The sequence below is a fragment of the Octopus sinensis genome, unplaced genomic scaffold (assembly GCF_006345805.1).
Source record: "Octopus sinensis unplaced genomic scaffold, ASM634580v1 Contig18587_ERROPOS139327, whole genome shotgun sequence".
NCBI lineage: Eukaryota > Metazoa > Mollusca > Cephalopoda > Octopoda > Octopodidae > Octopus > Octopus sinensis.
Window position 1 is genome coordinate 22,501 of NW_021835953.1, and position 16,848 is coordinate 39,348.

Consider the following 16,848-nt stretch of genomic DNA (forward strand, 5'->3'; position numbering starts at 1 on the left):
CTGCAAGTGTGCCATCCTTTTCAAGGAGTGGCCCTATCCTACAGTGCGCCGTAGCTGTTTCTTTGGCATACCTGTAGAAAGCTCTGGGGTTAGATTTTTATGTTGCCTATAGCCCAGACTTCTTTGTCTGCTCTTTCCTTTTCATGGGAGAGTTGCAGACATTTTTCAATTTCCAACAGTTTTATTCTCAGGCGGGACTTTTCACTGCTTTCAATCTGTTTGTTTAGGCGATTTGAAATTTTTGTACGCCGCCTCATTAAAATTTTCCTCTCTCTGGGGATTTTGTTCTTGTGTACAGTGGCTTTTCTCTCTGGGACACATTTGTAGCATATGGCTTGCATTACAGACATGAATTGTTGGAGTTTCACGTCGATGTCTGGCGAGGAGAGACATTTAGGCCAGTTTTGTTTGAGGATCTCTTTCTCAATTTGTTTCCAGTTTGCCTTATGGTAGTTCAAGCTGGAAAGATTCTGAGGGTTTCTTGTAGGCTGTATGTCCGTGCTCTCTTTTGGCCGAGAGTAGTGTCGGTGTCACTTTCACATTATGGATGAGATCCATATTATTTGTGAAGCAGAGATCCAGTGTGTTACCTGCCCTGGTTGGTTGGAGTATTACTTGCTCCATGTACAGGGTATTGATGAGGTTCAGGAGGGACCTCGCCTGTCCTCGTTCACATCTTGTCATTCCCGGGAGAGAAAGGCCCTCGGGCCATCTGACATTGGGTAGATTGAAGTCTCCCATAAGAAGTACACTTATGTGTTGTTCTAATGTGATTAGAACTTCTTCTATTTTTATAAGGCAGTCTTCAAACTTGTCTACATGGCTTGGGGCATCTGGAGGGCGATATGTAGCACACATAACTACATCAAGTTGCCTTATATGTACAATTAGTGTGTCACACACCGAGTTTGAGTATGACAAAAGGACCTGGGGTGTGAGGTCCTCACGGATGTACATAGCAACTCCTCCTTTCTTTTCTGTCGGTCCGTAGTACAACATACTGTGGTATGTGTAGTTCCGCATCTGCTATGTCCAGTTTCAGGTGCGTTTCCGTAAGTGCTATGCATAAGGCTTGATTGCATGCAACAAAGTCTCTCAAGAACGCGAGGTGGAGAAGTGAAGAGACAAGGGAAGATTGAATGGCTGAAAGAAGAGAGATGAGAAGGTGAGAGAGGAAAGATTTGCAGTCCTCTGATGTTCAGTAGGAGCATCGAGGTGAGGTGTATGTTGTTCCCGGCGGTGTCCATCTTGGGTCTGTTTGCTGTGGTGGTCTTGTATATTGTGGGTAGTCCCACCTGCGAGCTAGGGTTTGATGAAGCCAGGTCAGCTGCTGTACAATCTTTTGTGCCATGCACAAAAAAGATTCTTGCTCAGCAGCTGCCCTTTCAACAACATCATGTTGGCGGTTTGTGGTACGCACCACATCTGCGTACCTCCGTTTTGGGGCATGTGGTGCGTGGTCCATCCCTTTTCCTTGTGTTGATGGTTTGTTTATCTGTTTCGTGTCTCTGCGGCAGGGTCCCCGATGTGCAAAGCGGCAGCCTGCACCTTCCTCTCCATGCCAGCAGGTACTTCTCAGGTAGAACCTACACACCCGTGTGCGCTGTTTGTTTCCATCCTTTGCGGTTCCACTTCTATTCCTGGCTGTTTCACCCTTTGGTCCTGCTTGAGCTTTTCCTTTAGCTCTTTCAGTCCTTCTTTTAGTTCTTCCTCCCCCTACTTCTTCCCTGGGTTCTCCATCTCCATGGCCCTTGCTGCCAGTAGGAGCACTTGCACTTGGGTTCACTTCCCGGGCAGGTTTCTCACTCAAAACCCCTTCACGGGTGTCCACCAGGTGGGGGTGACTTCTTTCATCGTCTCCATCCTTGCCATCCTTGCCCTGCTCGTTCTCAAAGATGGCATCAAGTGTGCCAATGTGCGACCGTACAAGCGCATAGGAGCGTATGAATTCCTGTTTCTTTCGCTCTATCTGCGCTATCGTCCTTTTGTGGTTGCCGCTCTTCAGCGCAGCCGTGATCACATTGTTAGGGTTATCTCCGTTGGCGCATTTCCAGGCTCGTACGAATAACGCCAGTTCGTCAGGTCTCCAGGCTCTGGATATGTTGGATAATCTATCTAATTATGTTCGAGAGAAGACAAGAAGATATATATTTATGCGACTATATATTTAGAGAAATTGAGAAGGTGAGAGAGGAAAGATTGAGAGCTGAGGGAAGATAAGTAGATATATATTTATGCGGCTATATATTTAGAGAGATTGAGAAGGTGAGAGAGGAAAGATTGTGACAGAGCGAGGTGGAGAAGTGAAGAGACAAGGGAAGATTGAATGGCTGAAAGAAGAGAGATGAGAAGGTGAGAGAGGAAAGATTGTGACAGAGAGAAGTGGAGAAGTGAAGAGACAAGGGAAGAGAAGAGACAAGGGAAGATTGAATGGCTGAAAGAGGAGAGATGGTGTGATAGAGAGAAGTAAAGAGACAGAGGGAGAAAGAGAGATACAAATGAAAGATTAAGAAAATGAGAGATTATTAACAGGAAAGCTGGTTGTTATTAGAGTTTGCGTCTATGCATATATACATATACATATCAACGTGCACACACAAACACACATATGCACAAACGGAGAGAGAGGGAAGCTGGAAGAAAATAAAGTGAGGATAAATATTAAAATATATTAAAGAAAATGAGAGATTATTAACAGGAAAGCTGATTGTTATATATATGTATATATATGTATATAGATATATATATTATATCTATATATATATATATATATATATATATATATATATATATATATATATATAGAGAGAGAGAGAGAGAGAGAGAGAGAGAGACATACAGACACACATATACATGAGGAGGTCGTGCCTACTACTTCCTGATTCATTAGAAGTTTCCTTTTAACTGTTGGTAGTGTCACATTTTCATCGTCGTTTGAACAAAGCGGACGCTGAATTTTTCTCAGATAGAAAGACTTCAACCCGAATCAAAACCTAATATTCGAATTTGGTAAATAATTTTCTTTTGATATATATTTGTTTAACACACAAATTACTAATACATTTACCGCGTTAAATATTCATTACAACTATTTCAAACGTAAATATACTGTTTCATAGAAATTTGTTTTTTTTTTTCATACACAACATTTTAAATATTTTATGGTGTTATATTATAAGTAAAGAAACACTTCATTTCCAGAATATAATATAAAGTATAATTTGGTTGTATCTTTGTAAAATCTATTTGATGGAAATTAACAGTCTGGAAATGTTCATCTAATGATACAATATTTTAGGTAGTTAGCACTGGATTTCTAACGCTCGAGTGAAATTTAAAACATTGATTTTTGATAACTTCATTTTTTCAAAGCTTAGTGAGCGAGAATTTTACCATCCACGCAGACGGCGCAGGGATTTCAACTCAAAAAATATAGGACCACATTAAATACTGCAAGGCATCGCGTCCAATATCTAATTCCAGAGGACCACCACTTCAGACTGGTATTTTGTTTTACCAACAATTTCAATTTTAAAATTTGAATAATTATAAACAGTAATATGAATCAACAATGGAGTCTCTAAAATTCAGCGCGAGGTAAACATATTAGATAATAAAGAATATGGGGAGGTCATGGTTAGAACGCCTTTGGCCATAGTGTTACTGGATAAGAATTAACTTATGTTAAACACACAATTAAGTTTTAAAAGGTTATAGTTTTATAGATTACATTTAAGTATTATATTTGAGAAAAATAATCTATCGTAATTTGTTAAATTTCGAAATATTATTGATGAATTCTGTGGATTTGTTCAGCGAATTGAAAGAGAAATGGAAATAATTATGTAGAAGTGTAGATTGTAGATGAGAAAGAAAGACATGAATAATAATTGAAGGGTGAGTGTGACGTTTGTAGATGGATATAAATTAACAGACTAAATGGTGGTGGCAGTCGAGAGATTCCAAGCTATATAATATGTGAGCTAGATGTTTTAATCATTGAAGCGTGGCCATCCAGGAGCATTATCTTGGTATGTTCGATCGATCATATGAACCCCAGTATTTCTCTCGTGTATCTATTTGTGGAACTACTATATTCGGAAATGTAGCAGGTTTATCAGGTACTAACACATTTACAGCATGCTTCAATGATGGATTTTCTAAACATACATACATACATACATACACCAAGCTTGCTTGGTGAGGAGGGTGTTTATTGGACACCCTGCGGGATGAAAAACAAAACCCGTTAAAGGGCGGAGGAACTCTTGAGAATCAACAGCCATCCAATAAATGTGAAATTATATATATACTGTATATCTGCCGTTTTCTCACTAATTTTTATATATAGTATATTTTTATAGCTTGCTCATTATATAAATGTTTATATACTTCATATACATACATACATACATACATACATACATACATACAAACATATATACATACAAACATACATACATACAAACATACATACATACAAACATACATGCATACATACATACATACATACAAACATACATACATACATATATATATATATATATATATATATATATATATGGGGGCGTGTAAGGAAAGTATAAGATAGAGAATTCAAAAATAATTTTCAGTCTTTGAGACTGTAGGCGTAGGAGTGGCTGAGTGGTAAGTAGCTTGCTTACCAACCACCTGGTTTCGAGATCAGTCCCACTGTGTGGCAGCTTGGGCAAGTGTTTTCTACTATAGCCTCGGGCCAAACATGTACCTATTTTCAACGGGGCTTCCTTCAGTTTCCGTCTACGAGATCCACTCACAAGGCTTTGATCGGCGGAAGCTATTGTAGAAGTCACTCACCCAAGGTGCCACGCAGTGGGACTGAACCCGGAACCATGTGCTTGGTACGCAAGCTACTTACCACACCACCCAACCCGCCTATATTTCGAGAGTTATCTCCGCTTACTTGCAATCGAATTTAAATCCGGCAACATAAAATTTGAAATTAATTGGGACCCCAGATACGTTGCTACTCTTTAAAACTAAACTGAGGTAAGGCATTTTAATTTCATTTGGGGCCATTTAACGCTTGAACGAACATCCTTTCATCTTAAACTCTGTCTGTGTGTCTATAAATTAATGATACGATATTAATTATCGTAAGTGTGCGTGATCCAATTATGAGATCAGGAAATTAATGTTTTTGTTTTTCGTTATGAAACTTACAAGGGCGTGGCCGCTTTGTGGCGGGAAACAGAGATGGCGGTAACACAGAGTAGGGTCTCTGTTAAGTCAGCCTGAAATGGTAGGGTTTTGTGTATATGTTTTAACAAGGGTGGATTTCTCCGCTATGGAAACTGGATACCATTTATTTAAGAAGAGTGGTCCTTGTGCGCGCCCTCGCTTACTTGCGCAACCGCACTAGATAGTCGTGACTAGTCGATCCTACAACGACTACCTAGCAAAGTAAATGAAACACAAAAACACAAAGTAAGGATCGACTAGTCACGACTAGCTAGCTCGGATGCGCTATTACGCGATTGCGTGCACCGGGACCACTCGTCTTAGGTAGTACCCTGTAAATTATTGTGTGTCTATAAATTAAAACTGAATATGTGTGTGTGTGTGTGTGTGTGTGTGTGTGTGTGTGTAAAAGTGATAAAGTCTAGTTTCATGTATATAGCGTCTGTAACTGTAACTCCCCCCCACTCCTTTTGCTGTTTTAGCTTTCTTTCTGACCTGTCCATAAATTATCTTTACAACTTCCACACTTCCGAACTTCAAATTGTAGACCCAGTGTTTATTTCAATGCCTCGCTTTCTCCATTTCCTCCCTCTCTTATTCTTCTATTAGCCTATGTTATTAAGTCTGCTATGCGCATGTATGTATGTGTGTGTATAATATATACGAGCGGTCCTCTGGCCTTTGTATCGGTGTGTGGTGTACACAAATGTATTCATAAAAAATCTTTCGTAATGCTTATGTATTAAGATCTTAATTAAATGTTACAAGTCGATACTCTTCACAAGAAATAGTTTTAAATTCCAATCTTAAGTACACACACTCACATAGACACACACACACACAAATTTACAGAAATTTACAGACGAAGACAGGTGAGGGTACAACAAGAAGGTGTATTCGTTTGACGCTCGGGAAAAAATGAGGAAGTCTTTGATGTTTAGAACCTACGCTCTTCGACAGAAAGGATTGAGGGGGAAAATGGAGAGGGAACGAAAATAAAGGAGAGAGAAATGTGTAGGAATTAACGGTTGAACATGATGAAATTTCTGGAAGAAAGAGTCTGAGATAAAGGGGGCAAATAACGCTGCCCCTGCTGAACTAGGTTCCGTAAGGGCGAGTGTGCATTTAAGAAGGGTGTGTGGGTGTGCATGTTTAAATGGGGACGAGTGTGTGTGAATGTATGTGTGGGGGAGCTTAAAATTATGTGGGCCTGAGTGTGCGTAAGGGAGCGTATGTGTGTGCGTATATGTAGAAGTGTCCTAATGTGGGCATTGTGTAGAATGGTGTTTCGTGTATTTGTGTGTGTGTGCGCGTATGGGCATGTGTGTGAAGCTGCATATTGCATGTGTTTGTGTGCGTGTATGCAAACGGCTGTGTGTAGAAGTCGTTGTGTGCATGATGGTGTGTGGTTTGGGCAGTGCGCTGAACAGTGTGCAGGGGTGTTCTGATAGTGGTGTGGTGGTGATGTTACTGGTGAGTGTGTATATATATATATATATATATATATATATATATATATCGGCCAGGCTGTCTGGTGCCGAATTGGCTCCGCTGCCCATAAAATTTTCTCCCTTCCTCCCCTGCTCTCCTATTTCTTCTGTTCTAAACATTTTTACTAAATCATCTTCGCATCATCTGACGCGATGATGTCCTTCACTTCAGTTCTATTCCAGATTTCCTCATTCCAGGTGTGATCTCTTAGCCAGATTCCCAACATCAGCGTTACAATGGATATCTGCACTGTAAAAAGATGTTCCCTCTTCTTCAAGGCTCAAGTCTAACATGTGTATAGCACTGCAGGAAAGACTGTACTGTTGAAGAGATTGGTGACAATTGCCTTGTCTAAGTTCTAACTTTCGCTGACAACATAACGCTGACAGTGGAGAGCACCTATCACCTGTAGACCATTGCTGGACGAACTGGATTCCAGAGGTTCGGCACTCGGCTTGAAGATCAACCGTATCAAAACCAAGATCATATGGTCTGAAGGCGTATCAATCGGTCAGCTAGCAGTCGGAGGTGACGAAATAGAAGGGTGGACAGCTATGTCTATCTCGGTCAATGAGTTACTTGAGGCGAAAGATGGAGAATGATATGTTGCGAAGGTTAAGAGCAGGACGGAGAGCATTCATCTCACTGAAGGAAGTGCTGAAGGTATATATATACATATATATATATATATATATATATATATATATATATATATATATATATATATATATATATATATATATATATATATATATATACATATAATCATGTAATCACATGATCGACTCTACTGCCAGATGTTACACATTACTGGTCACAATGTGCTTTGCATCGTTTTACGTTTTGAATGATGCCACTCCACTGATTAGGAAAGCAGGCGAACATTCGGAAGTCTTGGGAAAGGAAGGGCATTGCAAGAATCAACAAACCCACGATCTAGCTAATGTGAGGGTAACACCCGAATCACTATGCCATACAGCTACTCACACATGCACACGAGTATACACATACATAGACTTATATATGTACGTATATGCATATAAAGCAATCATTTTACACCTTTTCTCCATACTAGCATGGGTTGTATGAGTATATTATTGATCCATTCTCTTTGGATATGGATCCCCTTCATGTTATTAACCCTTACCTGTTGTTCAAGGGATCACTTATTCCAATGGTTTGTCTATTAACAGGGAAAATGATAATCTAATCGTTCATAGCTGAGCAATTTTTAGTAAAAGCAAATGGAAACATACACACACACACACTCTAGCAGGTGTGTGCATATATATATGCATACGTACACTCACACAAACACTTCATTTTGGCAGATGTTTCACTGGTCCTCAGATTTTGTCCAGCGTTGTACGATGTGCTTCTCTAAGATTATCTGGAACCTAGTAATAAGGAAAAACCGAAGATAATCAACCTTTCAACCAAACTTCTCTCTAATATAAAAATTGACATCCTCTCAGAGCCAACCTAAATGAAATCAAGGATAATATAACAGAATTCTGCAGAAAATTAAGACTAGCAGAAGCATCAACCAGTTTCAATACTGAAGATGAATCACTAGTCAAGAACAAAAGTGAACATCCCCCACAGAGGAAGAAATAAAGATCTTGACGAGTTCTGCAGCCACATTGAGAACTTTCCCTACCATACTATACATAAACAGACAGTTAACTCAAATTTTAACACTGCACAATGGAAGGAACTGATAGAACTTCAAAATGATGAAGATATAACCATTAAGGAAGCAGACAAAGGAAGTGCGGTTGTAATAATGGATACATCATACTATAGAAATCTTGTAATTTCCTTGCTTGGTGACAACCAACATTATGAAAAAATCACCAACTACACCCCGCAAAAAATAATGAAAACTCTATCTTCACCCAAAACTCTATCTTCACCCATAATTAAAACCCATGAAAAGGAACTAACTGCCAAAGAGATTGACTTTCTAAGAAACTTTAAATGCAAGCCTAGCCTCTTCTATGGTCTGCCAAAAATTCATAAAAGCCAAATTATAAATGAAATCATTAAAAAATCACCAAAGACATACATACACACACCTAACCCGAGGGACCTAAAACTACGACCCATTGTAGCTGGCCCAACCTGTGAAACACACAGATTAAGTCTATTCATGGACATCCTCCTGAAACCCTTCCTTAAACATATCGATAGTCATATCAGAGATGACTTGGATATGTTAAACCACCTTCCAAAAAAATGTCAAGGAAGAAACAATCATGGTTTCATTTGATGTAGTTAATTTATATACCAGTATACCTCATACTTATGGACTAGAGGCAATACAGTTCTGGCTGGACAAATTTCCGGAAGAAATACCAAAAAGGATCAGTAAAGAATTCATTACTAAATCGGTTGAATTCATCCTACATAATAACCACTTCATGTTTGACAATACATGGAATTGCTATGGGTACAAGGGCAGCACCAGTCATTGCGAACCTAACAATGGGCTACCTGGAAATAATCATTTACCAGGAATCTTTATCAATCTTTGGAAACCCCCTCTCTCAATACATAAAAGGGAATTGGAAACGATTCCTGGACGATTGTTTTATACTCTGGAATGAAAACACAGATAAACTCCTAAAATTTAAAAACCTATTGAACAGCATCAACCCAAATATACAGTTCACAATGGAATACAACCAAAAGGAGCTTCCATTCTTAGATATACTAATTAAAAAAATTAACCTTAAAATAGAAACAGACATTTTTTACAAAGCCACAGACGCCAAACAATACCTACTTTTTGATTCATGCCACCCAAGACACACTAAAACAAACACCCCTTTCAACCTTGCAAGAAGGATATGCACAATAGTGTCAGAACAAAATACCAGGAACTTTAGACTACAAGAACTCAAAAACACCCTAATTGACAGACACTACCCAACTCAACTCATAGAAGATGGGATCAGACGTGCAACAGAAATCGACATAGAAACTTTGAGAAAAGTTCAACACAACAACACACCTTCCCCGAAAATACTGCCTTACATATCCACATACAACCCCAGAAACAAAGAAGCCTTCACCATCATCACCCAGAATTTACCAATACTTCATAAGGACCCCAAATTAAAGGAAACTCTAAACATACATAAAATCATTAAAAGCTACAAACAACCTAAATCACTTAAAAAGATTCTCACAAAGGCAAAATTGTTTTCTGAAATTACGGATGCAAAAGTAAAAAAATGTGGTAGACCAAACTACGCAACATGCCCAAACATTCTAGAAGGATCAGAATTCCTCTTCAAAGAGGGACAAAAATTCAAGATCAAATCTAATTTTACTTGTGCTTCTGAAAACATAATTTATGTCATAAGATGCTCGGGCTGCCACCAAAACTACGTGGGGTGCACGGGACTATCACTCAAACGCAGATGCACACTGCATCGACAACAGATTGCATACCCAGAATACAGAATGATACCCTTTAGTGAGCATATTGAGAAATGCGCAAAGCAACTACTACCACAATTTTTAATCTTTCCATTTTATCAATGTGCTATTGGAACACCAACACAAATTAGACTAAACAAGGAAACATTCTTCATTGAAAAATATAAGCCCAAACTTAACCACTCTAACATTCTTATACAGAGAAACTAACCCCATTAAATAAAAGGGAAAAGAAATATAAAGCGATTATCTCCCTTACACCGGAAGAAATCACTTATTACCTCCCCTTACCTGGAACTCTTCTTTACACTTCATAACGAAGACATAACACAATGTTTTGAGAAATTTGAAAAGTTAACACGAAACCGGTAATTTCTTCAAAAACTATGTTACTGTATGAAAAAATTTTATAACATTCTTCTGACATAATGACTCAAATATATTTTTTAACCTTTTAAAACAAGCCTTCTGTAGTTTTTTCACTTTTTACTATTTTCTCTCTCTCTCTCTCTCTCTCTCTCTCTCTATATATATATATATATATATATACACATAATGGAAATGTATTAAATAATTATGAAAGAGTCATAAAGATATTTGCAAAAATTTATAAAATAAGCTCTTGTTGATAGTGTCTGTCGGAATATTAGCAAAGTAGATGAGATGAAATCAAAGATCAATACAGGAGGTTTTATTGAACAAACTCTGTTTCATTGATTCTTTTACTAGTTTTCATAAATTTACTTTTCTGTAGAGAATCAATTTTTTTTCATATAAAGTGCCCCCCACCCTAGCTGGGGTATGATCCACAGATTTATAGATCAAGATGTAAGCAGAGGAATGTAGCTAACCTAGAGACGCAACACAATGACTGTTGTTAGGTTTATTCGTGTCAAGAAGAACATTCAACTATGAATAATACTTTAGATAAACTGAAGTTTACAATATCAATGTTATCTTATGCAAGATTTTAGAACCATCAACTTCTGTTTATTGTTTTTTAACTCATTTTATAAGTTTTTAAAAACTGATTTGCTTTCTTTCTTTTTTGACTGATTTTATTCAAAAGACATGGCGAATATCAGACAGAAAATTGAGAATGGTGACATTGAAGGAGTTAAAAATATGATAAGAACGAATCCAACAATAGTAAGTTGTTCTGTTTATTGCCTTCTCAAATTTGACTGTTTATTATTTTATACACAATATGAAATGTTTTATACACAATATGAAAAGTAGCCACATATATTTGTCCATGATATTTCATTTCTTTCTTCACCTCTTTTCTCTAATCCTCATCATCGACATTTTAATAAATATTTAACCAAACATTGAGGCATGGCAGAATTGATGGAATGTGAGTGAGAAAGAAATCCATCACACACTGCAATGGGGTGTTCTGGCGGGCATTATTCAGTCCAAGAGATGAGAGACAGATGGAGCCGATAAATGGGTGGTGACTTTTTAAAGAAGTCCTCTTGCCATACAAAGTTGAAGGTTTTATTTTTTGCAAGGGCTACACCATTTTTTATAGAATTTGTTACACATATGAAAACACTGGTGTGTCACATAGGAATCAAACCCCACTTTATAAAACTGTACTGGTGTTCATTGAATTTAGAAAGACACCTAAAGGGACAAAGGTGATTTTGTTTATGACGTTTTACTTTATTATTGAAATATTGGAAGTTAGAATGACAGGATGGCAGTCAATAGATGGGATAGTGTCTGCAGGAATATAGAGCAGGGCTTCTCAAAGTGGTCAATACCACCAATGTGTGGGGGCCGTGGGAACATTTTATATTAGTTTATGTATATATGACACTCAAAGAATATATAACTGAGTTTGGCAGAAGCCTCGTATTAAAGGTTGAATGAGTAGAAAAAGCGAAGTGGTGATGCATAAAATATTCAGTTATTGTGAGATGGTGTTATGGTAAGTAGGCACCCACCAGGGTGGCGAGAAAGGTAAATAAATAACCCCTTCCCCCGAAAAATGGCTAGGGGTTACCCAAGCTTCACTTCAGTAGGCCTGTCGATAAGATCTGGAAGGCTACAACTTCCCCTGTCGTATTTAATGGAAGAATTTAAAGTAGCAAAATGTAATGTAATGGTGTAGGATGAGCTTGGCAGACATGCAGGTATTACCACAAGGTGTGGGTAACTGGCACCGCTGTCGCTCAGGCTGAAGGCATTTGGAGCTACGCGTCATAATTGGAGCTACATGTTGGGGTCGCAAGGGACTTGGCTCTTCCTATTTCCAACAAAAGAAGAAAGCAGACACCAGGGAGAGGCGGGTTATGAGCCAGACAGCGGTGTGGAACCAGGAGGAAGATAAAAGGAAATCAAGAGCTGTGGAGTTGATATCTCTGGGTGCATGGACTAAATGGGATCTCCCTAAGAGGAAGCTCACATGGACTGACCTGTGGAGGCTGGAACCTTTGCACATCTCCTTCCTGCATGGAGCGGTGTATGACACACTCCCGACGCCAACAAACCTGTACAAATAGGGTTTGAGGGAAGACCAGCTGTGTAGACTTTGTGGGAAAGGGGCACTCTGGCACACATCCTGGCAGGGTGCAGAATAAAACTTTCTCAAGGCAGATACAAATACTTGCTCACACCCTGGAGCAGTAAAGGTGTAAGAAACATCATCACCAAGGGAAGATAACTGCCGCAATTAAGTTCGTGAAAGAGGAAGAGAAACCAGTAAAGCCAGCAAAAGCAATACATAGCTTGCTGCAAGGGTCTCAACCATGGGATATGAAGGTAGACTTCGGGAAGAGAATGTAGTTTCCCCAGGTTGTCCATATAACCCTGAGGCCAGATGTGCTCCTGTGGTCTGAAAAGGCCCAGAAAATTATCATAATTGAAAGAAGTCACGTGGGGAGCGGGTTGTAACGAGGCCCATGAACGGAAGTGTGACAGATATAAGAGCCTTCTGCAGGATTACAGGGAGAATGGATTGCAGGTATGGATTTTCCCAGTCGTGGTTGGCTGTAGGGGATTCCTTGCCCAGTCGGCATGGAGGATTTTTACAGCAACTGGAATGAGAGGTGAGGAGGGAAGGGTGGCTGTGCGCATGATGGGAGAGGCAACTGAAAGAGCCTTTTGCTGGCTTTGGTGTAAGAGAGAAGATTAACGCTGGAAGGCATGAGGAGTTGAGGAGCAGTGAATTGGCCACCTCTGTTGGCCCACCAACGGTAGGGTGTTACGGTTCAGGGTCGAAGCACCCGATGAACGAGGGATAACGTCTGACGACATTGGTTTCTCCTGCACAAGGCTCCATTCACTTTGGTTAATAGATAAAACACAACCGTATGGGTGTTATTAAATCGCATATATATATGTGTGTGTGGGTGTGTGTGTGTGTGTGTGTGTGTGCGTGTGCGTGTATGTGTATATACAGACAAGCAGATGTGTGTGTGTATTATTGAGTGGGGGTTGTGTGTGCGTGTGTATGCATGTGTATCTATGTTAGTGTGTGTCCCTAACTACTAATTGATAACCGGTGTTGGTGTATTTGCATCCATGTTACTTAGCACTTAAGCAAAAGAGGGCTATAGGTTGCTGCTCACCAGACAGAAAAGGTACCACACATAAAAGACAAATCGAGGAGGAGCCCCAGAGTGGCCGCAGTTTCATGACTGAAACAAGTAGAAGAGAGAAAGAAAAAGAAAGAGAAAAAAGAAGAGAGGAAGAGAAAAATAGAAGAAAGAAAAGGAAAAATGAGAGAGAACTATAGAGAAGACAAAAAGAGAAAAGAAACAGAGGAAGAGAGAAAGAAAAAAGGAGAGAAAAGATAAAGAGAATGAGATTGAAAAAAGAAAACGAGAGAGAAAGAGAGAAATGAAAGAGTGAGAGAGAGGAAGAAGGATAAAAAGAAAACGAGAGGGAGAAAGAAGGAGAAAAAACGAGAGAGCGAGAAAAGAAAGAGAGAGAGAAAAAGAAACGAGAGGAAGAAAGAGAAGAAGAAAGGGAGAGAGAAAGAGAGAAAAGAAAGAGAGAGAGAGAGGAAAAAACGAGAAAAAGAAAACGAGAAATAGAGACAGGAAGAGAGAAAACAAAAGAATGAGAAGAAGAAAGAAAAGAGAGACAGAAAGAGAAAAAGAAAGTGAGAAAAGACAATGAGGAAATGAGAGAGAGAGAGAGAGAGAGAGAGAACAGACAAAGAAAACGAGCGAAAGAGAGAAAAGAAAGAGATAGGGAGAGAGAGAGTAAGGAAACAGAGAGAGAAAGAGAGAAAAGGAAAAGATAAAGAGAGATAGGAAGAAGGAAAACCAGAAAATAGAAAGAGAGAGAAAAGAAGCAGAGAGGGAGAGAACGAGAATAGAAAAAGAGAAAGAAGGAGAGGAAAAGAGAAAGATAGAAGGTAAGAGAAGAAAAAGGGACTGAAAGAAATAAAGAGAGAAAAAGGGAGAGAGAAAGAGAGTAAGGAAACAGAGAGAGAAAAGGAAAAGATAAAGAGAGATAGGAAGAAGGAAAACCAGAAAATAAAAAGAGAGAGAGAAAAGAAGCCGAGAGGGAAAGAGCGAGAATAGAAAAAGAGAAAGAGGGAGAGGAAAAGAGAAAGATGGAAGGTAAGAGAAGAAAAAGGGACTGAGAGGAATAAAGAGAGGAAAAGGGAGAGAGAGAGAGGAAGAAAGAGAAAAAACAAACACGGAAAGAGAGAGAAATCAGAAAAAGAGGGATAACGAGAAGAAAAAGGGATAAAGAGAATGAGAGAAAAGAAAGAGGGAGAATAGAGATAAGAAAGTGAGAAGGCAAGAGAGAAAAAAGAAAAAAGTCTGTCCTTTAAAGGGAGAAAAGGAAAAGAGGGAAAGAAGAGAAAAAGGAAATGACAAAGAGGCACAGAGTAAGAGAGGGAGAGGGAGGAAGAGAGAAAAAGGAAAGTGAGAGAGCGAGAGAAAGAGAGAATAGAAAAATTGCCAGTGAAAAGAGATAACAGAGAGAAAGAGAAAGAGAGGAAAGAAAGAGAAAGAGAGGAAAGAAAGAGAAAGAGAGGAAAGAAAGAGAAAGAGAGGAAAGAAAGAGAGGGATAAATGGAAGCGAGTAAGGGAGAGAGAAAGAGGGAAAAGAAAAGGAGAGAGATAAAGAAGAGAAAACAGAAAAAGAGAGAAAAGTAAAGCGGGAGAGAAAGGCAAAAGAGCGGGGGAGAAGGAGAGAAGAGAAAAAGAGAGAAAGAAAGAGGGAAAAGGGTAAAAAGAAAGTGAGAGATAAGAATAGGAGCGGGGGAGAAAGAGAAAAGAAACAGGGGAATATAGGAGAAAAAAGAGAGTGGGAAATAGAGAGAGAGGAAGAAAGACAGAAAAGAGAGAGAGAGAGAGGAAGTGATAAAAGAAAAGAGAGAAAGATAAAGAGAGAAAGAGAGAACAAAGAGTAAGAGACATAGAGAGAGAAAAAGATAGAAAAGAAAATGTGAGAGAGTGAGAGAAGAAAGAGAGAAGAAAGGGGGAGAGAGAGAAAAGGAAAAGAGAAAGGGCATCAAAGAAAGAGAGACAAGTAAAATAGAAAGAGGGTGAAAGAGAGAAAAGGCAAAGAGAAGCACAGAGACAGAGAGAGAAACAAAAGAAAGGAAAGTAATAGAGAGAGAGATAAAGAAAGAGAAATGGAAAAAGTGATAAAGAGAAAGAAAAAGAGAGAAAGAGAAAGAAAAGAGAGAAAGAAAGAAAAGTGAAATGGAAAAAGAGAGAAAAGAATGAGAGAGAGAGAAAAAGAGGAAAAAGAGAGAGAAGAAAAAGGGAAAGAGAAAGAATGTAAGAATAGAAAGAGAAAGAAATGAAAGAGAGAGAGGGAGACGGAGAGAGAAAGAGAGAAATTGAAAAATAGATCAAGAGAAAGATAAGAGAAAAAAGAAAAAGAGAATGAGGCAGGAAATGAGAGAGAGAAAGAGAGGAAAGGAAAATGGGAAAAGAGAGAAAAGAAAGAGAGAGAGAGAGAGTAAAAGGGACACGGAGAGAGAAAGAGAAAGAAAGACAGAGAAGGAGAAAGAAAGAGAGAGAAAGTGAGAAAAGTAAGAGAAGGAAAGAAATGAAAGAGGGAGATAGAGAGAGAAAGAGGAAAGAAAACGAGAAAGAGCGTGAGAGAAAAGAGAGAAAAGAGAGAGAGAGAAAATGGAATTTCTCTATTTCACATGTCCTCACTTTCTTCATTACAGATTCACCAACGTTATGGTGAATTGGGACGAACTCCTCTAATGTTGGTCTGTATAAAGGGCGCCGATAGAAGAATACTCGAGACCTTGATAGATGCAGGAGGAGAGGTGGGAGCAAAAGACTGCGAGGGTTGTACAGCCTTACATTTGGCTGTGTATTGGTAAGTTGAGAATCAAGTAAAATCTCCAGATGTGTTTTTGTTTGTAAATTTGTTGCAATTGCAGACACAGGTTCAATATCCAAAGAGGCCATAATAGTGGCAGTGGGACAGCAGCACAACAGCAGACTAGCAAACAACAACAACAACAAGATTCTCTTTAGTCATCGATCCAATTCATTAGTCATTATTCAATCAAAATAATCCCGATGATGACGATAACGGCGATGATGATTATGATGATGATAATGATGATGATAATGATGATGATGATAGTGATTATGTTGATGATGATTATGATGACTAAGATGCTGATGATTATGATGAGGATAATGATGATGATGAGGAGGAGGGGAGGAGGATTATGATGAAGTTCAT

At 38.9% G+C, this 16,848-nt stretch overlaps 1 protein-coding gene across 4 annotated transcripts in view; it reads left to right on the forward strand.

Moving 5' to 3' along the window:
- The window catches only part of LOC115231471 (serine/threonine-protein phosphatase 6 regulatory ankyrin repeat subunit B), a 53,339-nt gene that overhangs the window by 7,235 nt on the left and 29,256 nt on the right, over positions 1 to 16,848 (forward strand). The window contains exons 1-3 of one of the 4 annotated variants that reach the window (XM_036500097.1): positions 2,862 to 3,009; positions 11,228 to 11,307; positions 16,316 to 16,473. In XM_036500097.1, the coding sequence (XP_036355990.1) occupies positions 11,230 to 11,307; positions 16,316 to 16,473 (236 nt within the window). In that variant the 5' untranslated portion in view covers positions 2,862 to 3,009; positions 11,228 to 11,229. Of the gene's footprint in view, positions 1 to 2,861; positions 3,010 to 5,012; positions 5,029 to 11,227; positions 11,308 to 16,315; positions 16,474 to 16,848 lie in introns of those variants that run through there. The other 3 variants (XM_029801488.2, XM_036500096.1, XM_036500095.1) reach the window with 3 other exon arrangements.